This window comes from Macaca nemestrina, chromosome 16, assembly GCF_043159975.1.
Source record: "Macaca nemestrina isolate mMacNem1 chromosome 16, mMacNem.hap1, whole genome shotgun sequence".
NCBI lineage: Eukaryota > Metazoa > Chordata > Mammalia > Primates > Cercopithecidae > Macaca > Macaca nemestrina.
The window spans coordinates 75,080,917-75,107,650 of NC_092140.1; the positions used below are offsets into that span (position 1 = coordinate 75,080,917).

At 43.9% G+C, this 26,734-nt stretch overlaps 1 protein-coding gene across 5 annotated transcripts in view; it reads left to right on the plus strand.

Moving 5' to 3' along the window:
• Window positions 1-26,734, plus strand: part of LOC105490759 (transmembrane protein 272) — a 125,967-nt gene that overhangs the window by 78,788 nt on the left and 20,445 nt on the right. For 3 of the 5 annotated variants that reach the window (XM_024795730.2, XM_071081309.1, XM_071081308.1), the window contains exon 2: window positions 21,711-21,791. In XM_024795730.2, the coding sequence (XP_024651498.2) occupies window positions 21,734-21,791 (58 nt within the window). In that variant the 5' untranslated portion in view covers window positions 21,711-21,733. Of the gene's footprint in view, window positions 1-15,134; window positions 15,256-21,705; window positions 21,792-26,734 lie in introns of those variants that run through there. The other 2 variants (XM_071081307.1, XM_024795735.2) reach the window with 2 other exon arrangements.

The window sequence follows — 26,734 nt, forward strand, 5'->3', positions numbered from 1 at the left end:
AAAAACTCTAACCTCTGAGCCTCAAGAAGAGTGATTTGAGTAATAACTCCATCTCACATATAGCTGGCCTCTTGTCAATTAAAGTATTTATTTACTGCAATGCTGTGGTCTCAGTGAATTGATTTTTCTGTGCAGGGGCAGGAAGAACCCATCAGGTAATTACATCTCTGTATCTTATTGACCTTCACTTTTAGGACATTCTTGGACATATTTCTTTAAATAAGTCATCTCATCTTCTTCTCTTTTTCACTTAACAGAATTCCAATAACATATATGTTAAAACATTTTCACTGGATTCCTTATATTAACATTTTTATGCTCTTTTCTAATTCTCCATTCTTTTGTCTCTCTGCTTTAGTCTGCATATTTTCTACTGTCCTATAGTCCATTTCACTATTCTTTCTTCAGCAGTGTCTAATCTACTGTTTTGATTCAGTCTTTAATTTTATTTATTAAATTTTATTCCAATCTAGGATATTCATTTGGTTCTCAATTTTTCTGGTACCAAATTTATCCATCTTGATTTTTAATTCCATGTATTAATTGTAGTTATTTTAAAGTCTATGTCTTATTACTAGTCAAGATCTAGATCTTCTGTGGATATATTTCTCTTGTCTTTTATTCCCTCTTGGTTTTCTGTCAAAACTTATTTTCTTATTGGCTTGTTATTTTGATAGAATGCCAATATTCTGAGGCTCTTCAGCATGTTACCCTCTTCCAGAGGTATTTATTTTTGCTTCAGGTAGGCAGAGAGGCTAGAAATCAATTACTTTAATCCAGTCAGGAATTGAGATAATTCTAAACTGGGCTTCACTTCTTGTGCGATATGCTTCTTTAGTTGATGCTTTCTTCAAACAAAAGCTTGTGATGTTTTTCAGAACCTCTCCTCCCTGATAGATCCTTATGTACAGTTTTATCCCTTAGACTCCTTTACATTGCTGAAATCTCTGTTCAGACGTCTCAGCCTTTCATACACTGCTTTCAATTTGAAATCAACAAATGATTTGAGGGAAATGAATCTTCATCTCCACTGTCTTTATTGCTTGTTCAGGTCTTGGTCTCAAAATTTTTCTCCCTGCCTAGGTATCTCTGAGATGTCCAGTTCCTCAAGTTGTTCCAAATACAACATTTTGCCCAAAACAACCTAATCAGCCTTTACTTAGTGCAACACTTGCATGGGGGTTATAACCAAAAGACTGACATAATAGAACTTGAGAATGTTGACCTAATCAAAAGGCCCAAAGTAGCGGTAAATAAATCAATAATAATAATGAAAATAACTAGCATTTGTTGATCATTTCCTTTGCACTCAGTCACTGTCCTAAGTACTTTTGCATATATAGCCCATTTGATCTTAAGAATAAATCAATAAATTAGGTATTAATGCCATTTCCATTTTACATATGAAGAAGGAAGTGCATAGAGAATTTCAGAAACTTGCCTAAAGCTACACAGAAGTAGAGCCTAGATTTGAACCAAGGCAGTTTTGCTCAGAGATCATACCTCTCTAAAGTAGAAGGTTACTATAATAACGTAGGCATCAAATAGCCTGAGTCACAATGAGCATTATAGCTGGGGAGTCAGAGAAGAACAGATTGCTACAATAAATATTTTGAAGAAAGATGCAAAAGGTGATCAAAAGGTTGCATGGCATGAAGATGAAGGAAGTGAAGGAAAGGTTTCAAGTACCCAGCCTCAATACCTGGAAAGTGATCATGCACTGATAGAAATGTGAAATAGAGCTGGAGTTGATTTAGATGGGTTGGGGAAGTATTCTTACATGAAACTTTGGGATCCTCAGTGATTCACAATTCATAAAATGTTTTCTATTTCAGTTAAGCCTTATAGCCTCTGGAGGAAATAGCAATAAGATTATTATTGCTGAGCATGAATGGAGTACAGAAAATAAATCTGTTAACATCAGCGAGCTCATGGGATTGAAAAGGATATACTTTCTCCCCCTGCCACACACTTTGTACCAAATCAGTATTTTCTGTTCACTCAAGATAGGCAGTTTAACTTAAATATTTTAAAATCAGTCCTCGTGAGTGACACAAATTTACTTAATTTTTTTCAATGCTATTATTTTAAAAAATAGTTTACCATTCTTGCCAATTTTCAAGGTAATGCATGTTCATTGTAAAAAGAAATAGAAAATAGAGCAAAGATGACGAAGAAAATGAAAATCAACCATATCCCAATACTCAGAGGTAACCAGTATGAACATTTTGGGGTATATTCTTCTAATATATTTCCTATGCTTATGACTACATATATTCTATGCAATTGGTTTTATTCTGTGTATGCTGTTTTGTGGCTTGCTTTTTCATATATCATTCACGCTTTCCAATTTCTTTACACAATTTTGAGAACACAGTTTTTAATTACTGCCAGAGTGTACATTCCCCTATGTTGGAAAATTAATTTATTCCATTAGGGATATATTATGGTTGGCCCTTGAACAACACAGGTGTGAACAGTGAGGGTCCACTTATACATGAATTTTCTTTCGCCTCTGTCACCCCGAGACAAGACCAACACCTCTTCTTCCTTTTCCTTCTCAACCTACTCAATGTGAAGATGATGAGGATGAAGACCTTTATAATGATCCATTTACTCTTAATGAATAGTGAATATATTTTCTTTCTCTCTTTTTTTTTTTTTTTTTTGAGATGGAGTCTCACTCTGTTGCCCAGGCTGGAGTGCAGTGGCACGATCTTGGCTCACTGCAACCTCCGCCTCCCACGTTCAAGCGATTCTCCTGCCTCAGCTTCCCAAGTAGCTGGGACTACAGGCATGCGCCACCAAGCCCAGCTAACTTTTGTATTTTTTAGTAGAGATGGAGTTTCACTATATGTTGGCCAGGCTGGTCTCAAATTCCTGACTTCAGGTGATCTGCCTGCCTCAGTCTCCCAAAGTGCTGGGATTACAGGTGTGAGCCACCGTGCCTGGCCTGGGATTTTCTTAACATTTTCTTTTCTCCAGCTTACTTTATTGTAAGAACGCAGTATATAATACATATAACATACAAAACATATGCTAATTGACTATGCTACTGTTTCTGGTCAACATTAGGTTATTAGTATCTAAGTTTTTGGGGAGTTAAAAGTCACACATGGACTTCTGACTATGCAGAGGTTTAGTGCTCCTAAGCACTCTTTGTTCAAGGGTCAACTGTATTTTCCTGGAAAAGTAGATCAAACTGGAAAATTGCTCAAAGATGAAGACAATGACAACATAATAATCACTGCTTGTGGCCTCAGTCTCTGCATTGAAAGAAGGGAACTGCTTCTAGCCACACCAGCCATAAAGGAATCATGCACTGAAAGCAGGCTTCGTGAAAGAAGAGAATTTGTCTTGTTCATTGCTATATCCACAGTGCCCATTTTATAAAGAGCTTCTGAAATTGAGCAGAAAAAGACCACCAACACAACAGATAAATGGCCAAAGGATGCGAATAAATTGGTTGCAGACAAATGCAAATGGCTCTTAAATGTATGAAAAAAAAAATTCAACCATACTTATAATTAGAGAAACGCACTTGATTAAGAAAACCATTGCATTTCTCATCTGTCAAACTGGCAGAAATCCAAAAGTTTGACAATACACTCTGTTAGCAGAGTTGGAAGGAAGTAGGCCCTGCTATACAGTGCTGCTAGGAATACAAACTGTTATAACCCCCATGTGTGGGGATTTGTCAGAAACTAAGAAAATTACACATGAATTTGCCTTTTCACCCAGCAATTCCATTTCTAGAAATTTATCCAGCAGGTACATCTACACAATTACAGAAAGATACTTGTATAGATTATTCATCAGAGTATTGTTTGTAATTCCAAAAGATTGGACGTAACTCAATTTTGTAGCAATAGTGAACCACTTACATAAACTGTGGCACATCCACAGAGCAGAGTACTGTGCAGCTGCAAAAAAAAAAAGTGTAACAGGCCAAGTGCAGTGGCTCACGCCTGTAATCCCAGTGCTTTGGGAGGCCGAGGTGGGCGGATCATGAGGTCAGGAGTTTGAGACCAGCCTGGCCAACATAATGAAACCCCGTCTCTACTAAAAATACAAATATTAGTTGGGCATGGTGGCATGTGCCTGTAGTCCCAGTTACTCGGGAGGCTGAGGCAGGAGAATCGCTTGAACCCGGGAGGTGGAGGCTGTGGTGAGCCGAGGTCATGCCACTGCACTCCAGCCTGGGTGACAGAACAAGACTCTGTCTCAAAAAAAAAAGTATAACAAAGGTCTTTTCGTGCTGATTTGGAGAGATTCCCAGGATACCTTATTAAGTGAAAAAAAAAAAGACTACAAATGTAGTTCTTCTTCTTATTATTATTCCTTTTCTTCCTCTTCTTCCTCTTCTTCTTCTTCTTTTTTTTTTTTTTTTGGTTGCAGGGGAGGCAAGATGTTGCTCTGTAGCTCAGGTTGGAGTGCAGTGGCATGATCATGGCTCACTGCACCCTCCACATCTCAAGCTCAAGTGATCCTCCCACTTCAGTCCCCCGAGTAGCTGGGACTACGAGTGCATGCCACCACACCCAGCTAATCTTTGTACTTTTTGTAGAGATAGGGTCTTGCTATGTTGCCCAGCTGGTCTCAAACTCCTGGGCCCAAGTGATCTGCCTGCCTCGGGCTCCCAAAGTGCTGTAGTACCTCTTCTTTTAAACAAATCTTAAAATTGGAAACGAACACATGAACATAGTCATACATCAAATATATACCATACCCCTACAAAGGAAGGATTATTTCATATGATCCTAGGGCACACTTCTTTGAGTCACCCTCCTTAGCGGGATATATTCTAAAGAGGAAAAGAACTTCAAATATATTTGAAACTTCAACTCAGTCATTTTATTTTTGTGGAAGTGCTGTACTGTTACTTTGAAACATTTCTTTTTATTGTATGACAAAACATAAATAATTATGTTAATAATGTTAGGAATCAAGATTTTCAGTATAAAAGAAAAGATACAATGATAAAAATCAAATAAATTACACAAAAGAGTATAGTATTGGATTTAAATTTTAAATATCAAAAAGTACTCGTGATTTTAAAAATAGATATGGTATAGCTTTGTTTATTGAAATGGACTGGTAGCAACAGTATCACAGAAGCAATGCATACCCCTATCCACAGATCTTAGTCTCTAATACTATTCCCCACGAAGAGGAGCCAGGACTCCACCGATAAGTGACTATTTTCTAGGCACAGGGGTTGGAAAGTATAAAGTGAACTTGTGATATATTTTTTTAGAAGGCAAGGAAACTTTTATGTCACATCAAAAGGACACAGGGGGCCGGGCATGGTGGCTCATGCCTGCAATCCCAGAACTTTGGGAGGCCAAGGCAGGCGGATCACTTGAGGCAAAGAATTCCAGACCAGCCTAGCCAACATAGCAAAACCTGTCTCTACAAAAATATAAAACTTAGTGTGTGTAGTCCCAGCTCCTTGGGAGGCTAAGGCATGAGAATCACTTGAACCTGGGAGGCAGAGGTTGCAGTGAGCTGAGATCATGCCACTGCACTGTGTGACAGAGAAAGACTCTGTCTAAAAAGAAAAGAAAAGAAAAAGAATAATGTTTATAATTGCTTGAAATCCATGGAATCTCTAACAATTCATGGTACTAAAAAACGATAAAGAAAAAACTCATTTGTCACCATTTAAGGTGACAATTAAGGCTATTAAGTCAGTTTCTTTGAAAATTAAATGAAACAGAATGAATAATGTATCCTGCCTCTTCTTTAGAAACTGTACACCATGACGCCAAAGCCCCAGTTGGTGTGGGAAAGCTTTGGAGAAGAATGCTGATGGATCTCTGTAGAAGGAGTGATAGAATCAGAAAGAAACTGCCATTTCACATTCCTACTTCAGTGATTAGTTTGGCAAGTTGGTTCATTGGTTTTGAAAGCACTAGAAAAATGGTTGATGGGAAACCACATAGTGTCTCAAAATAACACCACATAGATTATGCTCTGTCTCTAAGTGGAATGTATCACTGTATGATAGAGGGATTGGGCTATTATCTATATAATGGTTAATTTAACACCAGGAAGTATGGGTCAGCCAGATATCAGTGCCTCTTGATGTAACGCAATGCGACTGTTTTTACAAGTCTCTCAAAGCAGCATCTGTGATTTACTGGGGGAAGAGGAAGGCTCTCTGGAGCAGGGGAATGAAGGAAGCAGGAGAGGGCAGGGGAAAAGCTATGTGAGGCTGGGTCCCAGCTGTAGAAGAGCAACACCCCAATCCCATGGGTAGCTCAGGAGCATGACCTGCTCCACAGAGTCTCCCCGCGTCGAGGCGCATGCTACTGCCTGCAGGCTTCCCTCTGGGTGCGCCATTCCCCCCTATTTCCCTTCTGCTTCAGCCACGTGATGTTGGTAGAAAGGCATCCTGTGAGGTGCTGGAATATAACCTTCGTGGAGGCAGGTGACGGGGGCTGAGTTGTGGCCCCAAAAACTCATATGCTGAAGCCCTAACCCCCAGTCCCTCAGAATGTACTAACTATATTTGGAGATAGAGCCTTTAAGAGGTAATGAAGTTACTATTATTTTCCAAGACAGAGTCTCGCTTTGTTGCCCAGGCTGGAGTGCAATGGCATGATCTCGGCTCACTGCAAAGGAGGTAATGAAGTTAAAATGAGGTCATTAGAGTGAGCCTTAATCCAATCTGAGTGGTATCTTTACAAGAAGAGGAAATCAGGACATGGAAACACGCAGGGTGAAGACACAGGGAAGGCAGCCATCTGCAAGCCTGGAGAGAGGCCTCATAGGAAACCAATCCCACTGACGCCTTAATCTTAGACTTCTAGACTTCTAGCCTCCAGAACCATGAGAAAATTAATTGCTGTTATTTGAGCCACCTCATCTTTGTTACTTTGTTAGGGGAGCAAATGAGTGCAGCAAATGAATGTAGCAGAGATTTTTATTTTGTCTACTGTTCCCAGAACTTGGAACAGTGTCTGGTACATAATACACATAGTTACTGAATGAATGAATGAATGAATGAATGAACGAACGAATGAATGAATGAATGTTCTATTTCTAGAGTTTCAAGTAAAAAGCAGGGGGAAAGAGCTCTACTTTCAGATTTTCTCTATATATACCTGGTTTCTATTCTTTTGCCTCTCCCCATCATACTTTTTATCCCAGCAGAGGTTTCATCCTTGCCTTCTCCTACCATTTTCTTCTCCAGTGAAGAAAGAATTTTTCCTCACCTTGCCAATTTCAGGGGACTTTCTCTACATTCCATTTTCTTCTGTGCATTCCTTTGGATCTTTGTTCTTGGTGATTGTGGCAGATTGGATTTTCCAATGCCGGCTTTAACATCTCCCATCCATATGCTTTTCTTACACTGTGACCCGTCCAACCCACCATCAAGAGGCAGAGTCATCCCCTCCACTTGAACCCAGGTGAGCCTTCTGTTGCTTCAACCCACAGAGTGCAGGGAAATTGATGTTGTGTAACTGCCGAGGGCAGCCAGGTGCTGGAGCCCTTTCTACCGGCTAACCAGAGAATGCTAATCTTCTCGCAGCTCTATGCTCACAGCCTGAAAACAACCAAAGAGAGATTATCTATATCATGGGGTCCAGCAAATCTCTCTCTCTCTCTCTCTCACACACACACACACACACACACACCCCTGGTTGATAAATAAAAGCGCACCACTGTTTCTGAAGCTAGATCATAAAAGGTGAATGGTTTCCTGTGGATCTCTCTTAGTACACTAGCTCTTAAATCCCAGCCCCTGTGCTGGGAAGAAGCCCAGGGTACATGAAGAGGCTACATGTAGTGTTCTGGCCCACAGCCCCAGCTGAGGTTCTAGCCACAGCCAGCATCAGCTGCCACTATGCATGTGAGTGAGGATGCCTTCAGATGACTGCAACCCCAGCCATTATCTGTCTGTATTCGTATGAGAGACCCAAGTGAAAACCTCCCAGTGGAGCCCTGCCAACCCCTGGAACTGAGAGACAGTATAATAATTAATGGTCGTAATTTTTCATACTCCTTTGTTTGGCGCAGTTATGCTCCAATAGATCATCGGAACAGTGATATTTGCTCTTTTCTTTACCATGGCATCAAAAGTTAAGGCAAATGAAAATGCAACCATTTAACATTTTAAAAAATATTAGTTTTACATGATAAATCTTTGTGCTAAGAGTGACAGTCATTTACTTTTTCATTCATTAATTTATGAATTCACTCAACAAATATTGGTCAAGTGCTAATTAAGCATCAAACCTTGTGCTCAGTGTTAAGAAGCGCTCACAGTCCACAAATGCAGAAGAAATGGAAACAAATGCAAATATAGTGTAAAAAACACCATACTAGAAGTGTATCCAGGATACACTGAGGGTGTGCAAAGGAGAAAGGGACCAACTCTTTCTTGATTGGAGTTCAACTGATTGCACAGAAAGCAGGAGATAGCCAAAGAAGACTTCAGAGAAGATATGGACCAGGCCACGTCCTGAAAACTGGGGGCTTTTCCAAGTTATTAGTGGGAAGGGTTTCTCAGACAGAGAACATCCCACGAGAAGGGCATGGGAGCTGCGGGGATCAGATCTGGAAACTCTTGTTTCACATAACTGGGCATTTCAAATGCTGGACAGTGGCTGAAGGACTTAGTGGGGCTAGGTGCCTGCTGAGCCATGTTGAGAAATACCAGACTGGAAAGATAGGTCCAAACCAAGTTATAAAGACCTTTGACTCTATCCTGAGAAAAAATCATTGGTAAAATAAGAATTAAAATAGTATTTAAAATTTATTACAAATCAGCAAACATTATGCTTGATGACAAAAGACTCAGGGCTTACTGTGTGCCCATAATTGCACATTGATGTAAGTGTACCAGCTGACTGGTGCCTTCATTCTGACTGGACAGGGCACTTGTCTAGTTTTTACATTTTTTTTTTTTTTTTTTTTTTGAGACGGAGTCTGGCTCTGTCGCCCATCCTGGAGTGCAGTGGCCGGATCTCGGCTCACTGCAAGCTCCGCCTCCCGGGTTTACGCCATTCTCCTGCCTCAGCCTCCCGAGTAGCTGGGACTACAGACGCTTGCCACCTCGCCCGGCTATTTTTTTGTATTTTTTTTTACTAGAGACGGGGTTTCACCGGGTTAGTCAGGATGGTCTCGATCTCCTGACCTCGTGATCCGCCCGTCTCGGCCTCCCAAAGTGCTGGGATTACAGGCTTGAGCCACCGCGCCCGGCCTAGTTTTTACATTCTTTAAAAACATCCCAGAAGACATTATTAAAATAAAGAACAAGACAAAGTGGATAGCACTCACCGTTTTGTAAATAATAGCCAATTAATCAGGCAAAGAAATAAAACAAGTATTGGCCGGGCGCGGTGGCTCAAGCCTGTAATCCCAGCACTTTGGGAGGCTGAGACGGGCGGATCACGAGGTCAGGAGTTCGAGACCATCCTGGCTAACACGGTGAAACCCCGTCTCTACTAAAAAATACAAAAAAATAGCCGGGCGAGGTGGTGGGCGCCTGTAGTCCCGGCTACTCGGGAGGCTGAGGCAGGAGAATGGCGTAAAAACCCGGGAGGCGGAGCTTGCAGTGAGCTGAGATCCGGCCACTGCACTCCACCCTGGGCGACATAGCGAGACTCCGTCTCAAAAAAAAAAAAAAAAAAAAAAAAAAGAAATAAAACAAGTATAAATATTAGAAGGAAATCATTATTACTTATAGGTGATTTGGCTGAATACCTAATAAAGAAGAGGAGAGAGAAACAACTTACAATTGTAGTTGATAATAGTGGAATGCCATTCTCCCCAAATTTATGTATAAACTTAATGCTATCTCAAACAAAATTACAGAAGAGTTTTTCTTTCTCCAGGGGAACATTTCAAGTAGCTGGGACTACAGGCACTCACCCCCATGCCCAGCTAATTTTTTATTTTGTTCTTTAGTCTCAATACGTTGCCTGAGCTGGTCTGAAACTCCTGGGCTCAAGCGATCCTCCTGCCTCGGCCTTCCGAAGTGCTCCATCACAGGCCTGAGCCACCGCGTCCATCCTGTTTCTGAAAGAAACGGCCCAGGTCCCACCGAGAGGCCACAGACCGCAGGAGGCGGCAGGGAAGGAGGGCAAAGAGGTGCCAGCAGGTGGCGCTGTGAATTTTCCCAACCCCGACACTCGCCCCTGGGAACTTAGACCCTCGGGCTTGGAGCTTAGGTTAGGGACACGAAGACCGGAGTTATTCCTTTCCTCACGCCTACTCCAAGGCGCCACTTTAGACCTGAGTAAAAGGGTTGAGGCGGGAAACCTCACAGTGGCGTGTCCGCGCATCCTCCCTCCCACAGTGCCTCTGTGACCGCTGAAATTGGGGCTGAAGAGACCCCGGGATTTTCCGGAGCACCTTGGACAACTATCCGGTTCCACAGCGCCCTTAGAATGTTAGGGCTTGACTCCCCTAGCCTCTCAGATCCAGGAGTTTGTTTGCTTATTAAATTGTGCTAAAATACACATAACATAAAACTCAACATCTTAACCACTGAAAAATGTACAGTTCAGTAGTGTTAAGAATACTCATATTGTTGTGCAACCAATCTCTTTTTCTTCTTGCAAAACTGAAATGCCACACCCCGTAAACAGCAGCTCTTCCTGCTCCCCTTCCTCCAGCCCCTGGTGACCACCAGTCTACTTCCATTTCTATGAGCGTAGACTATTTGATATGCTTCACGTGAGTGGAGTCATACAGCATTCGTCTTTCTGTGGCTGGCTTATTTCTTAGCATAATGGCCTCAAGATTGCAGCATGGGTCAGGCGTTGCCTGTCGTTTAATTCTTCTTCTTCTGGACTGTGAACTACTTTTGGGACCACACATTCTGTTTCTCTTTTTCTTAAATTGTCCTCCGGAAAATTAAAATGCTGGGAAAAGTCAAAAAGAAAATGAAAACTTCTATTGAAATGCTTTTTGACTCAGGTAGAAGTCAAAGTGAGGAACCCTGAAGGTTTTCTCCCAAATTAGGAAGCCGCCAGGATGAATAGATGGTAAATATAGAAAAGGTGACTCAAATAGAAGAGTGACATCAGAATGGAAAACTTCCAAAGAAAGCATGAAAAGAATTAGGATGTTTACATAGAATTAATTTGTTGAGGAATAACACACAAGCAAAGATGAAGACAAAGACAACCTTTTGTGCAATCTTGGGAAAAAGTGAGTGTGAACACTCATCAGTGTCCCTCGGCTTTCTGATTGCTCCTTATGGGGTGCACAATCTGGTCTTTGGGCAACTTTAGTATTTCCCTTCATTTCTACAGCTTCCATCAAGAAGTCAGGCCTACCTTCATTAACTCACAGTTGCCTTTGTAATTCAACTCAGGCACATGCTCATTCACTCACTACTCTTTTGCATCAAAATTACTTATGGGATACATTGAATTTTATTAAGTAATCTTTTTACTTACAGTACCTGACTTGGAGTCAGCAGTATTCATTCAATGAATGAATGAACTCGCTTTTACCAGGAGAACCACCTCAACTAAAAACAAGCATTTAAAAATTTATACTCTGGGTCGGGCGCGGTGGCTCACCCCTGTAATCCCAGCACTTTGGGAAGCCGAGATGGGCGGATCACGAGGTCAGGAGGTAGAGACCATCCTGGCTAACACGGTGAAACCCCGTCTCTACTAAAAAATATAAAAAATGAGCCGGGCTTGGTGGCGGGTGCCTGTAGTCCCAGCTACTCGGGAGGCTGAGGCAGGAGAATGACGTGAACCTGGGAGGTGGAGCTTGCAGTGAGCTGAGATGGCGCCACTGCACTCCAGCCTGGGCGACACAGCAAGACTCTGTCTCAAAAAAAAAAAAAAAAAAAATTATACTCTGAATTCAGCTTTCACTCAATTCTACTGTCATCTCCCCCCATGTGCCCTTTATTCATATGGCAGTAGTGTAGTGGTGCTATATGTGGACTCTTATCACATGGTCTGAGTTTAAGTTCATTACACACTTAGTAGCCATGTGCCTTTAATCTGTCTGTACCTCATGCTTCTCATCTGTGAAGTGGGGGTATTAATCGCACCTACTTTGCTTTGGGCAGCATTTCCAGTGGTGGTCTTCCACTCACATCTCTAGGGTTAGCATCTGCTTCCACTCTCAGTTGCTAATCTCTGGGTTACTCCACCATAACATTGTGCGTGATTTTTCAGCTCTTCTGTGGCTCTTGTATCCCTATATCAAATTCCCCTTGTTTTCCTAACTGATACAGCTATTATTATTACTATCATTTATCATTAGCTTTGGAGTCTCATAATCACTTTCCAAAGACGACTCCTACTTTCTCCCCAACAAAAATCTCCTATTTCTATACTCACAAATACAGTTGTCTGGTTTGGCGGAAAAATATTCTTTGATGTTTTGCTGCATCTTCAGGGACATGTGGGAAAGCTCCTGAGTGACCTGCCATTATTTTCTCCCTTCCTGAACTCCCAGGAAGACTGCCTCATCACCCGAAATTTTGTTTGTTTTGATGTCTGGGCTAAAATGTGCTCAAAAAGGACTACTGTCCCTTTGGCCACGTCCACGCCAGGCTAATGGTCACTCTGTGCTCCCAGACCCCCACCATTGTAGCAGGGAAGCCTTAAGGCTCTGACCTCGCTGCTCACAGTCACTCTGCTTCCACTCACTCAATGTGAGATAAGAGAAGATTCAAGTACCGTCATGCATCACTGAACAATGGGGATATGTTCTGAGAAATGTGACATTAGGCAATTTTGCCATTGTGTGAACGTCATAGAATGTACTCACACAAACTCACATAGTATAGCCTACTACACACCCAGTGGTCCCCAGTCTTTTTGGCACCAGAGACCGGTTTCATGAGGGTGGGGATGGGGAAGGTTTTGGCATGAAACCATTCAACCTCAGATCATCAGGCATTAGATTCTCATAAGGAGTGTGCAACCTAGATTTCTGGCATGCACAGTTCACAATAGGATTTGTGGCCCTGTGAGAATCAAATGCCACTGCTGATCTGACAGGAAGTGGAGCTCAGGTGGTAATGACTATTCACCTGCCACTCATCTGCTGCTGTGGGGCCCAGTTCCTAAAAGGCTAGGGACTAGTACTGTTCCTAAAAGGCCAGAGACCATGGCATGTTATTGTATTGAATAATGTAGGCAGTTGTAACACTACAGTATTTGTGTATTTAAACATAGAAAATACTACACATAGTATTTGTGTATCTAAACATTGTGTACAGTAAAAATATGAAGGATTAAAAAATGGTGCACCTGTATAGGGCATTTACCATGAATGGAGCTTGCAGGACTGGAAGTTGCTCTAGGTGCAGTGAGTGAGTGATTAGTGAATGTGAAAGCCTAAGACATTACTACACACTACTATAGACTTCATAAACACTGTACACTTAGGCTATACTACATTTATTAAAAATATTTTTCTTTAATCAGAAAGTAACCTTAGCTTACTGTACCTTTTTTACTTCATAATTTTTTAAAAAAATTTTGACTCATACATTAGCCCATACATTATACATACATTACATTAACCTAGGCTTACACAGGGTCAGGACCAACAGTATCACTATCTTCCACCTCCACATCTTGTCCCACTGGAAGGTCTTCAGGGGCAATAATAGGTAGCAGCTGTCATCTCCTATGATAACAATTCCTTCTTCTGGATATCTCCTGAAAGACCTGCCTGAGGTGTTTTTACAGTGAACCTTTTTTTTTTTTTTTTTTTTAAATAAGTAGAAGGAGTACACTCTAAAATAATGATAAAAAGTATAGTGTAGTCAATACATAAAGCAGTGACTTGGTTGTTTTTTATTACTGTAAAGTATCATGTGCTGTCCATAATTGTATGTGCTATACTTTTATGTGACTAGCAGTGCAGTAGGTTTGTTTACACCAACCTCACCACAAACACATGAGTAATGTGTTGCACTACAACATTAAGACTGCTACGACATCACTAAGTGATAGGAATTTTTTAGTTCCATTATAATCTTAAGGAACCACCATCCGTGTGGTCCATCATTGACTGAAATGCTGTTATGTGGCTGGTGACTGTGACTGTATGTCCTTTCCTCCAGCAGGTCTCCTCCCCTTGCTCCTCTGCCTCACTCTGTCCTGTGGTGTGAAGTGGTCAACTTGAATTCAGGACTGGGAGAGTGGCAGGGCCAGCCCTAGAGTGAGCCCAGAGAGGTGCCCTCCCAGGGGCATGCAATGCAGGGGTAGCTTCAGAGGGAGCAGCTCCTTACATTTTGCATAATAGGCTCTTCTCTTGCCTCACCCCAGTCCCTCCCCAGTAGACTGGCCTTTTCCACCAAAATGACAACAAAAAACCTGGAATGTCAGGGTTGGAGAATGCCTTTAATGTCATGTGACGCCAGTTTCTCAAAGTGTGGTTCATGGAGCACCTACAGGAAATTTAGCAGAGTCTAAACTGCAGATTCCTGGGCCCAGGCCCAGATCTACAGATTCAGAATCTTTGGGAGGTGGTACAGGAATCTGCATTTCAATAAAGAATCTCTGGCACTTCTTACACGTCAGCAGTTGAGAACTTCTGCTAGGTGCTTGCTTACAACACCAACACACAACAGCCTCACAAAGCGGCCTGCTTCAGGTCTAAGAAGGCCACTGTTACAAAGTTTATGACATGGGGCACAATTCGGCCTCCCTGTAACTTCATTCTGCCTCAGATCTGTCGCCGGCAATGACCGGGAATCAATTTAATCCCTTTTCTAGGTGGCAGTCCTCGAGTCCATAGGGCACCTCTCATATCCTCAGCCCACTTTGAGTACTTTCACCCTATTTCCTAAGCAGCCGCTGTTTGGTCCTCTCGTCCTTGTGTGCCACCAACATGCAGGAAGAGCAAGGGGTGAGAAGGGGCTCGCACCAGAACTAAGTCCCTAGGTTTAGGGCCTAAAGGACTGAAATGAAATGTTTCCCGTGGGAATTCCTAACTCCAAGGGGTGGGCCATCTTTCCACAGCTCCCGGGGTCGCTCTGCTGCCCCCCTGCGGGCCTAGGGAACACTGCAGGGGTATGAGCAGGCGGAGGGGCTGCTCACCCCACACGTGGGAGTGGGAAATGGAGAGAACCCGCTCCTTAGAGGAAAAGCCACGAGTTGCTGTTGTGCTGCAGGAGAGAAAGGGAGAAAGAAAGCGTACGACAGGGAGTGGGAGCCCTAAGTGAAGAGGAACCTCACAGAGTCAGGCCTGAACACCGGGACCACAGAGGTGCTGAGTGCTGCCCGATTCTGGATCCCACCCTGCTCAGCTCAGGTGAGTCCGGCAGCCCTGGACAGCCTGTGAAGTTGGGGAGAGAGTCCTAGCAGAGGGTTTCTTGAAATCATTCCCAGGAAGATGCCAATGTGCTGATTTATGCTTCCTGGAAAGAAAATGACTGCATTGTGGAAGTGCTTTTCTTAATTGTGTGGCGGGAAAGAAAACAATCTTCACTGAGTCTAAGGCAAGTGGGTTTTCTGGAGAACAGTTGTAAAGGAATAATGACTGCAGGGCGAAGGCACGTTGTGTGGGACTCTTAGAAACAACCTGCCGGCTGCAGGACAGCGAGTGGGGACCACAGACGTCACCTCCGTGTCTTACCTGTTGGGGCTCTGAGCAAGTGGCTTTGACTTGGTCATTTTAAAGGGGTGGTAGAGCTAAAAGGAAGTGCATTTTTCATTTCCTAGGAGCCAGACAATGAAGGCATCCTAGGGAGGTTGTGGAATGACCCTGAGACACAGTAGGTATGCAATAACCTCCACTGAATTCATGCATTCGGGCATAGTTAGGAGAGAAAACAGCACAGGTTACATAGAGAGCTACAAATAAGAAAGGACTGTGTCCTGAGCACCCAAAATGTTTGTTGGAAATATTCAACAATACTAGTTAACATCTGCTTTGAAGGAACAGGTATGGGGATGGTTAATGTCTAATATTCAATGTTATTCAAAACCAAGAGTGAGTCGGTCCTCACAGTTGATTTAGGAATAAATAGTTTAATTTACCAAGCCAATCAGTAAAAACACAATATATATATGTGTACACGCACACATATATATATGTTTACTGTTGGTTCATGACACAACTCAGAGGTTAATAAAAGGTAGAATTTTACAAATTTGAACTGTAAAACTGGGAACATTAGACAGACATAGAAAGTTTCTCAGATCTAGTCCTATTGGCATTTTGGAGCAGATAACTGTGTTGTTGGGGACTGCCCTGCTCCTTGCAGGATGTTTTTCAGCATGTCTGGTCTCTTTATCGACAGCCCTGCCCCAGCCATGACTATTAAAAATGTCTCCACATATTGCCAAATGTGCCTTGGGGGTCAGATCACCTCTGGTTGAGAACCACTGAGATATATCAATTGGATTGAAAATTGAAAATGCATTGAGCATGTCATTTGGCAAATATTATTGATTAATTCCCATCGTGCCCTTTATTATCACTCAGCTGCTAGGATAGGAAGCAGCAGGAGCTATTATCACTGCCCTTCTAGGTGCAGAGGCAGGTGTGAGATACACAGTCCTATCACAGCATGCACAAGGATGGACTTTTAAGTCACTGCCTGTTCACACTGGAGAGAAGGTACTGCCCAGCCTGTTACCCCAATCTCTTCCTGTTTCAGATTTCTAACAAATAAGAAAACTTTCTATCAAATAAGAAAAAAATGTCCATTTTCTTAGTAGAAGGTATAGAAATTGACTAAAATCTGTGTCATTACAGATTTTAGTCAATCATTAAATGAATTGCATTGACGTGAATCCATCGTTAGTACGTATTTGCTCTATTGGGCATCTCCTGCTGTGGAGGGACCCTCTCCTGGAAGAGCTGCCACTTCAAAGGGCTCCAAGGAACATGCAGTTTTTTGTGAGTTGTTCAAGTCCCTACCATAGTAGTGAATAGGTCTTTTGTAGCATATCTGAATCTGCAAATTCACACAGTGAATTCTGTGAATCAAAAAGCAGATTCACTGCTATTTTCTCAAATTGCAGCTTTCTTTGTGGGCTTCCTCTGAATTGAAATAAATCCGTATCATGGGTCATAAAAACCAAATCACAAAGGGGAACATACAACTGGGAAATGAGTCTAGAAAGAATTGGCAATATCACTGGCAATCAAATATGTAAATTAAAATAATTGATTTCCACTTTTGCCTATGAGAGTAATAAAAATGCATTAGTCTTTCAGCCACCCAGTGCTGGTTAGGTGTGGTGAAACTGCCACTCTCACATTGCTAGTGGCACTGGAAATGGATACAACTCATTTAGAAGTCAATTTTACCTCAAAGCCAAAAAGTTGCTTATGCTTTTTAATTAAATAACTATTCCAAGAGATCTATATGTGCATAAAACAAAGTACTTTTCATGGAGAGACATGTGTCTTAAGATTAGTTATGAGTGGAAAGTAAATATCCAACAAGATGTAGAGAAATATAGTTGGATATAACCTACTCTGTGGATTATAATTCAGCTGTGAAAATGAGAGTTCTGAAGACCAAATGGTGACAGAAAGAATGCTTATGTCAAAATGTGATGTGTTCACTTAATGTGCCTGATTATTGCAACCATGTAAAATTTGTGTACATGCACATATGCATATGTATATATGCATATACTTAAAAGAAAAGCTCCAAAATACTAGCAGTTGTTGGGCTAGAAGTTCTGCCGTTGTTTATAATGACTAATGATTTTCTTTTCTCCATGATCTAATTTTTCTGTGAATTTGCTTTTGTAATTTTTAAAGAAAATATTCCAAAAGAGAAAAATATTGCCTACCACCATCACATCATCTCTGTCCTTTTTGTTTCTGCTCCCTGGTGGACTTACTCCTTCCTGCTCATCTATCCCCTACATGCTACTTTTTATAAATCTCTGGACTTCTGGAGAGCAAACTACTTTTCATTTCAAATAATACTTCTTGAATTTTAAGAAGTTTTAAAAAGAAGTCTAAAATTATAATGGTAAAACTTGCTAATGGGGGAAAAGGCAAGGCAATATTTGAGTATAAAGTGGAAATGAAAATACTTCCCACGCCTGCCTGTGGCACATTCCTACCTACGCCTACCCCAGCCCCAGTGGCCCCATATCCCTGTACCTGCCTTCATAGGGAACAGTTATTCACAGTGGTTTACTGTTTATGCTTCTGACCTTTTTCTGTGTGTTTACATAGATCTGCAGACATTATTACATGCATGAGGTCATATGATTGTGTGTGTGTGTGTGTGTGTGTGTGTAACACTGTATTCCTTGTAAGGGACGTTGAACACAATATGCAAAGTTTGTCGGCCAGCATTTGGGACTGTACCTGGGAATTCTGTCCTCCCTTTCTGGCTGGTTACCAAAGCTGAGTTCTACTGCCGCTGCTACCTGTCTCTTAGGGAACATTCTTTAAGGTGTGACAGAATTAACAGCACATCATTCTTTTTTTAGTTCTCATCCGTCTTGCCAGTTTATGAAAATAACAAGCTTGAAGGAGTAAGAGTCTCCTCATTTATAAAATGGATCTAATACCTGCACCTTGTGTTGGTGTGTTCTATTGGCTCCCACATCATGTGGTCTGATATTATTATCAATGAAGATATCACTGTTTTTCAGATTGATGTTTCTACCTTATTCGCAGTTAGTGGCTAAAGGGATCAGCCAATTTAGGATATTTGAATTTAAAAAAAAGTATATGCAGCTCTATATTACTTTTTGTGGTGAAACATTGTTCTTCAGGATTCACAGGAGGCTAACGTGTGTGCCTCTTACCCCAGGGAATGGCCCAAGATAGAAATGTGTTGTTATAATGTGACACAGACAAATCTCGTTAGCTTCTGCAAAGCTGCTGTGGATTTGAAGACTGGAATGTCTTGGTTTGTAGGCACTGATGGAAACTGTTCAACACATTTCAAAGGAATTTTCTAAATCAGTGGCAACTCCACCATGCAAGTATAAAGAGATGGCTCCTATGTCTCCTCCCTCTGTTTTATCCCTTCTGTGATCCAGGAGAAAAATGCTGCGGTTCGTGAAGTGCACACTCTCCCTGTTATGTGAAGTGCACCCTCTGTGTTCCCTAAGAAGGGTGAGGAAAGGAGCCGACCTTCCAGGCCTTTAGGAGCCATGATGGCCCATGGCCCCTTTAGATAACTGGGCTTATCATTGGGTCCAGGAAGGTTGTTCTTCCAGGCACGGTTTTAAGTGGCTTAGCTTCTGTGACACCCCTGTGGCAATCAACCTGATGAAGTGTGGACATCAGCAATAAATCTGTAATTCATACAGTAGCCATTTGTCCATGGCTTGGGGCCTACTTGCTGTGTAACAAAAGGATGTGCACCTGGCAAACCCCATTAGGCCAGAGAGCTGGTCTCATTTCACCTTGATCGGTAGAATGTCAGAGTCAAAGGATGCGGAAGGAGGCTGTGGTTTACTCAGGGCTGCGGTGTTCCTGGATTTTCTGTGTATAAGGACACCATAGCCACAGTTTTTGCAAGGACATTGTGGGGGAAAATGGAGCCTTGTGAAGAGACATTTGAATAGTAGTTAATGGAATTATTCATTAAACATACTGAAGACCTACTGCGTGCCAGGGAGACAAGGACTCATGTGCATTCTCCACAGTTGCTTCCAGGAGAAGAGTGGGCGGGGGAGCCTGTGTCAGGAGGCAGAAACAGCAGAGGGACCGCGTGAATCCCAAGCGCTGCATTTGGGATTCCCAGGGTTTGGGGGGTCAGAAAACCCTGGGTGCTCAGCCCTGCCAGTCTGTGTCCCATCATCTCACTGCAGTCAAGACTGTCAAAGTCCATTCTGGTTAACAGAGAGTAGGCACCTCAAGTTTGGCAGATCTCAAAACACCTGGATTCCAATCTGGCTGTGTGATCTTGGGCAAGTCCTTCACTTTTCTGACCCTCAGTTTCTTCATCTGTAAAATGGGGATAAGAATCTTTGCCTGGTTACATAGGATCAAGCATGACAGGACTGACCACCATGATCTCCTTGCTTAGTCCCTGACTCACTTTGGGAAGCCTCTCCTTTTCAGGTTTCTTCCCCTTTATATTCTTGCTCTGGGGTGAAAGTGGAGAGATTGTGGGCTTTGAAGGTACAGAGTCCAGGTTTCAGATAGAGTCTCTGAGGCCTCATTTCAACCCCAGTTCTACCACTTACTGGCTGGGTGACTTTGAGCAAACAAATTGATTTGAATCTTGGTTTTCTCTGTAAAATGGGGCATACTTGCCTCTGGAAGAACTAGGAAAACTAAATGAGGTAACGTGGAAGACCTTGGCAGGGCGCTGGTGATGTGTCTCTGGTTGGGGACTGACTATCTCTGGCCACACTGCCTCCTGCTGTAAAGGTTCTGCTGACACAAAGCCAGATTTTGAGCATGACATGTCCTAGAAGGACAGTGATGGGCAATGAGAACCCCGAATCTCAGCCGAACCACCCTGCCTGTGCGCTAGCAGTGGATCAGCCACAGAGAGAAGCTGCGGGCTGCGTGGCTCCTGCCTGCAGGCCCATGCTGACACTGGCGGTGGAATGACTCGCCTGCTATGAGCCACAACTCTGGTCAAGGCAAGCTCTCCTTCTGTCATCATGACCACCTCTGTCCTCAGACTACAAATCTTCCTCATCACAGCCTGTTCCCCCTGCCCTAAGCTCTAGTTCACCCAGGAGGGCCTGCAGGTAGTGCTGCTAAAATGCTGTGGTCCCCTGGTTTGCAAACCCCTGCAATATGAGAAAAAAGGACCCTGTTAAATCGTGCTTTTAAATGGAGCCACGGCTACTCTGGACAGGTTCCTGGGGAGACTTTGTCTATGAAGTAAGGATGTCTGCCCCAGATCCTGCCTGGATCAGCCAGCCGCCATGGAGGCCCTACTTCCAAGCACCGAAATGGTGGGAAGTGGTAGAACTACGCACACCCAGCCTCAGGGACAAAGTGACTCCCTTCCTCTCCTAATGTCTTTACAGGGCTACCTCATTTTACCGGACAGGAAACTTTGCTGTCGATGAGCTGGAGTTTTTCTGTGGATTTAAAATGTGTTTGACTATTTCTTCCAAGGAAGGAAAGTCCTTTCTCTCAGTGTCAACCAATTTGCCCAGACCACAGCAGGTCCACAGGGGAGCCGGGGTGGCGCTCCAGGCCGCTCGGGTCTCGACCCAGGCCGCCCTGGTCAAGGCCATGGTTCCCCTTCTGCTTGGACCCTGGGAGAGTGCAGCAGCTGCATCAGGAAGTGAGGGGCCCCTTGCTCTGTACCTGGATCCATGCCTGGATCAAGTTTGGGCTCTGCCAGTTGCCAGCTCTGGTCTTAGGGTGAATCTTAAGCTCTCAGGGTCTCTAAGGTGCCATCTGTAAAACACAGTCAGTAACACTTCCCAGATAGGATTGTTGTGGGATTCAATATGAGATGGCCTATTTAAAGAGTTAACACAATGCCTGGTGCAGCCATTGCTCAGCAAGTGAGAGCTCTTACCATCTCCCCCTCCAGGCCTTTCTCTAGCCAGTCTTCCTGGCTGGTATCACTGGGCAAGCCTCTTAACCTCCCTGAGCTTGGTTCCCTTGTCTGTGGAATAGGGGGTCTTTTCCTCAGCCCCGCTAACCACTAACAAGGCCACACCTGACACTGGCACCCAGCCCCCCCCAGGCTGACTGAGACCACCCTGCAGGCCACCACTGACATGCACAGAGCACGTTGGTTATTGGTGCTGAGTAAATCCTTCCACCATCCTTTCTAATGAATTATTTTTGATCCTCAGAACTTTGTCAGCAAGCAAGAACAATGCCAGGAGGTCTGGAGAAAACGTGTCATCAGTGCATTTCTAAAATCGCCAGCAATGGTGAGTCACAGCTCTGAGAAATGCCCTGGTTTTGTAGGATTGGGAGCTCTGGGATCACCCGGTGAGCTAAAGCTGGAGTGGATCATATGGGTGTGGTGCGCTTGGTTTGGGGTGGCCCCAGGGTGGTAGAACTGGGGAAGACAGTGTCCGGCCCTCGGTTGGCTGCCTTCTCCTTCCATTCCTTACCTATTCACCTCTAGCTTTCCATAGTTCACTGTATGTGTTTTCCGTGTAATATGTGTTTGAAAAATATGTGTGTGAATGGAGTCACTGCTACAACCAATGTGTGATGGCAGCTGTGCTGGGCAACGTGGCAGGGCAATGTGATGCTTTGGACCTGGGTAGCTTTCCCTTACTCCTACCTCAACCTGTCCCCTTACTAAATTGGACTTTCCCCCACTATCACCTGCTGGGGCCTTTGTGTCCAGAGGGACTGGACCATATTTCAGAAGGCCCAGTCTCTCTTGTGTTTGGAATATCCCGAAAGTGATCCCAAAATCAGATCCCAGGCCTTGGGGGTTCCTGGGATGAAAGCTTTTATATCATGGTGAGATGTATGGTCTTTCACAGATGAAATGTGAATAAAGGGAACATTGTGGGAAGCCTTAAGCAACTCATCTCCAAGCACTAATGTCCGGAAGCAGCAGTCAGTGGATAATGGTGGACTAAGGTGGGGGGTCAGCAGCCAAGGGGCTGACACCTTTCCTTACCTGTACTTACCATGTCCTAGCACACACTGTCCACCTCCCACCTCTCCTCCCATGACGTTTCCTGCACTGCTGCATGCCAGCACCTCCAGCAGTGCCTGACACACAGTAGGAGCTCAATAAATAGGCACTGATTGACTAAGCAGGTAAATGAGTGAAGCGCCGGCTCCCAGATACAACTGGCCTTCTCCATTCGCCAATGGGCCCGGTGCCCACCTCATTCTCCTAAGGCACAGCCCTGACATTTTACTCCCAGGGACAGCTCTAAGGGCCACCCCTCTTTCACCCCTGGAGCACACCTACTGCTGTGGGGGCCAAAGTGGGACAGTGGTGCTGGAGCCTCTGCCCAGGGCCTCTGCTGCTCTGGCAGGATGAAAACTCATAGGTTTACTGCTGGCAGGGAAAGGAGACACCATCAGCTATATTGTTGCTCTATATCTTCCGGAAATTAACCACCACCACCTCCCCCAACACACATCCTACCTGTTTATGCAACAGAAGTGCTGATGGCAACAGCAGGTTGGCAAGAGAGGAAGTATCATGTTCAGGGTTTCCCAGAAAAAGGGATGTTTCCTGACTGCACTGTAAATCTGCAGGTCAAGGTCTAGGCCAACCTTGGTCTAATGATGGCCTCCTTGATTGTTGAGATTTCTGCCCTCGTTGTATGAATAACTCCATCTTCAGTCAGCACAATGGCAAGGCCTCCTAACTGCTCTCACTGCCTCTTGCCCATCCCCGCAGCACCTCCTCTGAGGAGGTCCTTCACTGCACAGTGACTCCCCATTCCTGCAGAATGAAACAGAAGCTTCTGCTCTCTTGCAAAACCCTTTGTGATTGGGTCCCTGTTTACCTCTTGAATCACTCCTTCCCTTCTCACTCTGGAAAATCCAGCCAGACAAAAACATTTTAGGTTTCCTAAATATAGCAGTTTCTGTTTTCCCCGTGGGGCTTCCATCATGTGGGTGAGAGAAAAAGGGCTGAACTCCCCCTTTTATAATGAACCCACTCCAATGATGACATGGACACACTTACTCTGCTCCTAGGGCCTGATCACTTCTCATTTAGGCTCCACTTCCCAACACTTTTGCATTGGGGATTGAGTTTCCAATACATGAACTTTGGGGGACACATTCAAACCATAGCACACAAAGGAGATATGACAACAGAATGCAGTACTTCACCCTAGATTGAAGCCAAGGGCTTTATTAGGTCATGAACATTGGAATATGGATGGCAAAGTAAACATTGTGTCAATGTAAATTTAAGAAGCTGCGACTGTACTAAGGTACTATATTAATAAGAGAATATCCCTATCCCCAGGAAATGCAAACTGGGATTATTTCCAACTAAAAAATTTAAAAACTTAAAAAGCATGTAGATGGAAACCTGAGTGGCAAGTATCTGAATGTTTGCTCTATTACTCTCTGTATTTGTATGAATGTTTAAGAATTTTCATAATTAATATGTCTTTTAGAATTTAGGCTGGGAAAAATTGGCCTCCTTGGCCTGATCCCAGACCTGATAAAATAGTACATAGATGCAAATGCATGTACCAGAGTGTTTTCCTTTCAAGTGGCTTCTAATTTTTCTTCTGTCTGGTTTTCTACATTTTCCACATTTCCTATAAAGCTACATACTTATGTAATTAGAAAATAAAAGTTTTGGCCGGGTGCAGTGGCTCATGCCTGTAATCCCAACACTTTGGGAGACCAAGGCGGGCAGATCACGATGTCAAGAGATCGAGACCATCCTGCAACATGATGAAACCCTGTCTCTAGTAAAAATACAAAAAAAAATTAGCTGGGTGTATTGGCGTGCGCCTGTAGTCCCAGCTATTCAGGAGGCTGGGACAGGAGAATCGCTTGAACCCGGGAGGTGAAGGTTGCAGTGATCCGAGATCGTGCCACTGCACACTCCAGCCTGGTGACAGAGTGAGACTCCGTCCCCAAAAAAGAAAAAAAGAAAATTAAAGTTTTATTTTTACTTTATCTTATGCTTTAAGAACAATCTCCAGATATCCCCCTTAGATTGGTTGGTGCTGTCCCTATCCACATGTGGAGTCTGCTAAGTGGTGGCGGCCTCAAAGGAATGGCTTGTTTATCTGGTCGTTCATCCAGGGAGCAGGGTGGTCTCCATGCTCTCAGACCCCAGCAAGCCACCTGCGGGAGCTTTCTGGAGCTCTCCTGGGCCACTGTGCAGCCCTGGCTCTCAGCCCCACCATCTGGCACTCTCTCTGTCAAGCTCTCTACTGCGGGACGTTTGCTTCCCTGCGGCCTGCTGCCACCCTGGAGGATCACTTCCATTCCCGGGCAGCAGTGAAATCTTGATGAATATGTGTGCAGCGTGGGCAGCGGCCTCCAGCCCTCACAGGATAACTCAATTAAACAGACAAGTGCAGTGAATCCAGGTCATTGCACCTGTCAGGGGGTCCTGGGAAGTCCCCTTCAACTCCACTTAGAGACAACAGCAGAGAAGGGCCCAGCAAAGTCCATGTTCAAGGGGGACACCAGGAGAAAGACCTTCTGCTCAGGCCTGGATGAAGGAATCGTGACTCTAGGTGGTGTTTGCAGCCCCCCAGCTATGAGAGAAATTTACGCAACTCAACATACCAGACAGTGGCAGATTTTATTCTACAACACTGGCCAGGAGAAATAGCACATTAATTTATTTTTAAGGTACTTTTAAAACTTTAAAACTTCTTCCTCTCTAAATAAAATTAATTTGACTCTGAACTCCTACTTGCCAGAGTACCAGGAAAATCAGTCCTGGGCTTTGTGGGTCACACAAGAATTCAAGTGTGGGAGTTGGAGAGGAGGAATCACATTTTCCTCTTTTGGGGGTCTGGGGCAGGGTGTGCTCCTGCTCTGTGGTGAGCCATTATTTCCTCTACAGACCCTTTGTGCAATGTTTAAAAGGTGGCCCCCAGCAGTGGTAGCTTCCAGGACACAGTTTAGGAGTAGATCGTGCTTTTGTCGGAAGAAAAGTGCACCCCTCTTCCAAGCGAGAGGATTTCCAACCTTCACTCAGCCCCGGAGCCTCACACAGGCCCTCTCTTCTCTGCACAAACCACACAGCAGCACGCTCTGTCCTTGCTATCAGCCCAGCACCGGTGCCAAGCTTGAGATGTCGGGGTCTTTACGAGCCTGGGGACCTGGTGCCGCCTCCCTAGGTGCTTCTAGTAGCAATTCCTTTTGAATATTGCAAGGAAGGGGCCACCAACCCCAGGTTCCACCCTCAGCAGCCCCCTCTTCATTGCTCCTCCTCTTTGGGGAACTTCCCTGCATCCCTTTTTATTGGGACAATCCCACAGAATTACTCTTCGTGGGCTTCAAGAAACACAAGGTTGCCCTCTGTTTTCAGGGATTAGAGAAGGAGATGGCAGCATCAGTATTGCGGAAGTGTCCGATATTTCTTACTAACTCGTCCTGTTATGTGAACAGCTGAAAAATCTCAAAAGCAGGCAGTGGAGGTGGTTTTAGAAACCCATACTCCAGTTCATTCCCCTGGCACATTAAATGCAGTGAATTCTGAACCAAATACATCCTTTTGCTAAAGCCCCTCCTCTTTCTGTCCCTCACATTTCTCTCAGTGCCTCCACCATGCTTGTCACCCAAGCACAGCACTTCAGTCATTCTTTTCTCCCTTCTTCCCTTCATTCCCACACCTAGTGGGTGCTCAAGGCCCTGCCAGAGCCTCACAGTTGCTCTCCAGGCTGAGTTATACAACAGCCACTTCGCTGGTCTCTTCACCCCCAGAGCCACCCCCTTTAGTCCCCATTTTCTCCAAAGGTTCAGCTTTGATTATGCCGCTTTCCAATTCCAAACCCTACAACTCTCTTTATCTTCCTAATAAAATCCACATAACCATATGCAAAACAGAAACGCCCTCTCTTCTCAATATCCAGTTTCCATCTGATCTCTCTCTGTTTTGATGGATGATGGACGCTCAGTTCCATTTCATGATTTGCCACTCCCCCAAACCACTCTGAGTGTCTCTGTCTCTCAAATCTTTTGTTTCCTCTGGGTTTTTTTCCTTTGACTGAAAAGCCATCTTCCCATAACTCAGTCCGTCAAAAATCCTACCCATCCATCAACACCCAGTACCAATATCACCTTCTCCTTGAGGCCTTCCTTGATTTCCTGGGGACTCTTTCCTCCTCCAGGCTTCCTCACTGCTTCATGCACTGCCCCTGCTGGTCCATTCCACACACTGATTTGTACTGTCCCTTGGGTGCAC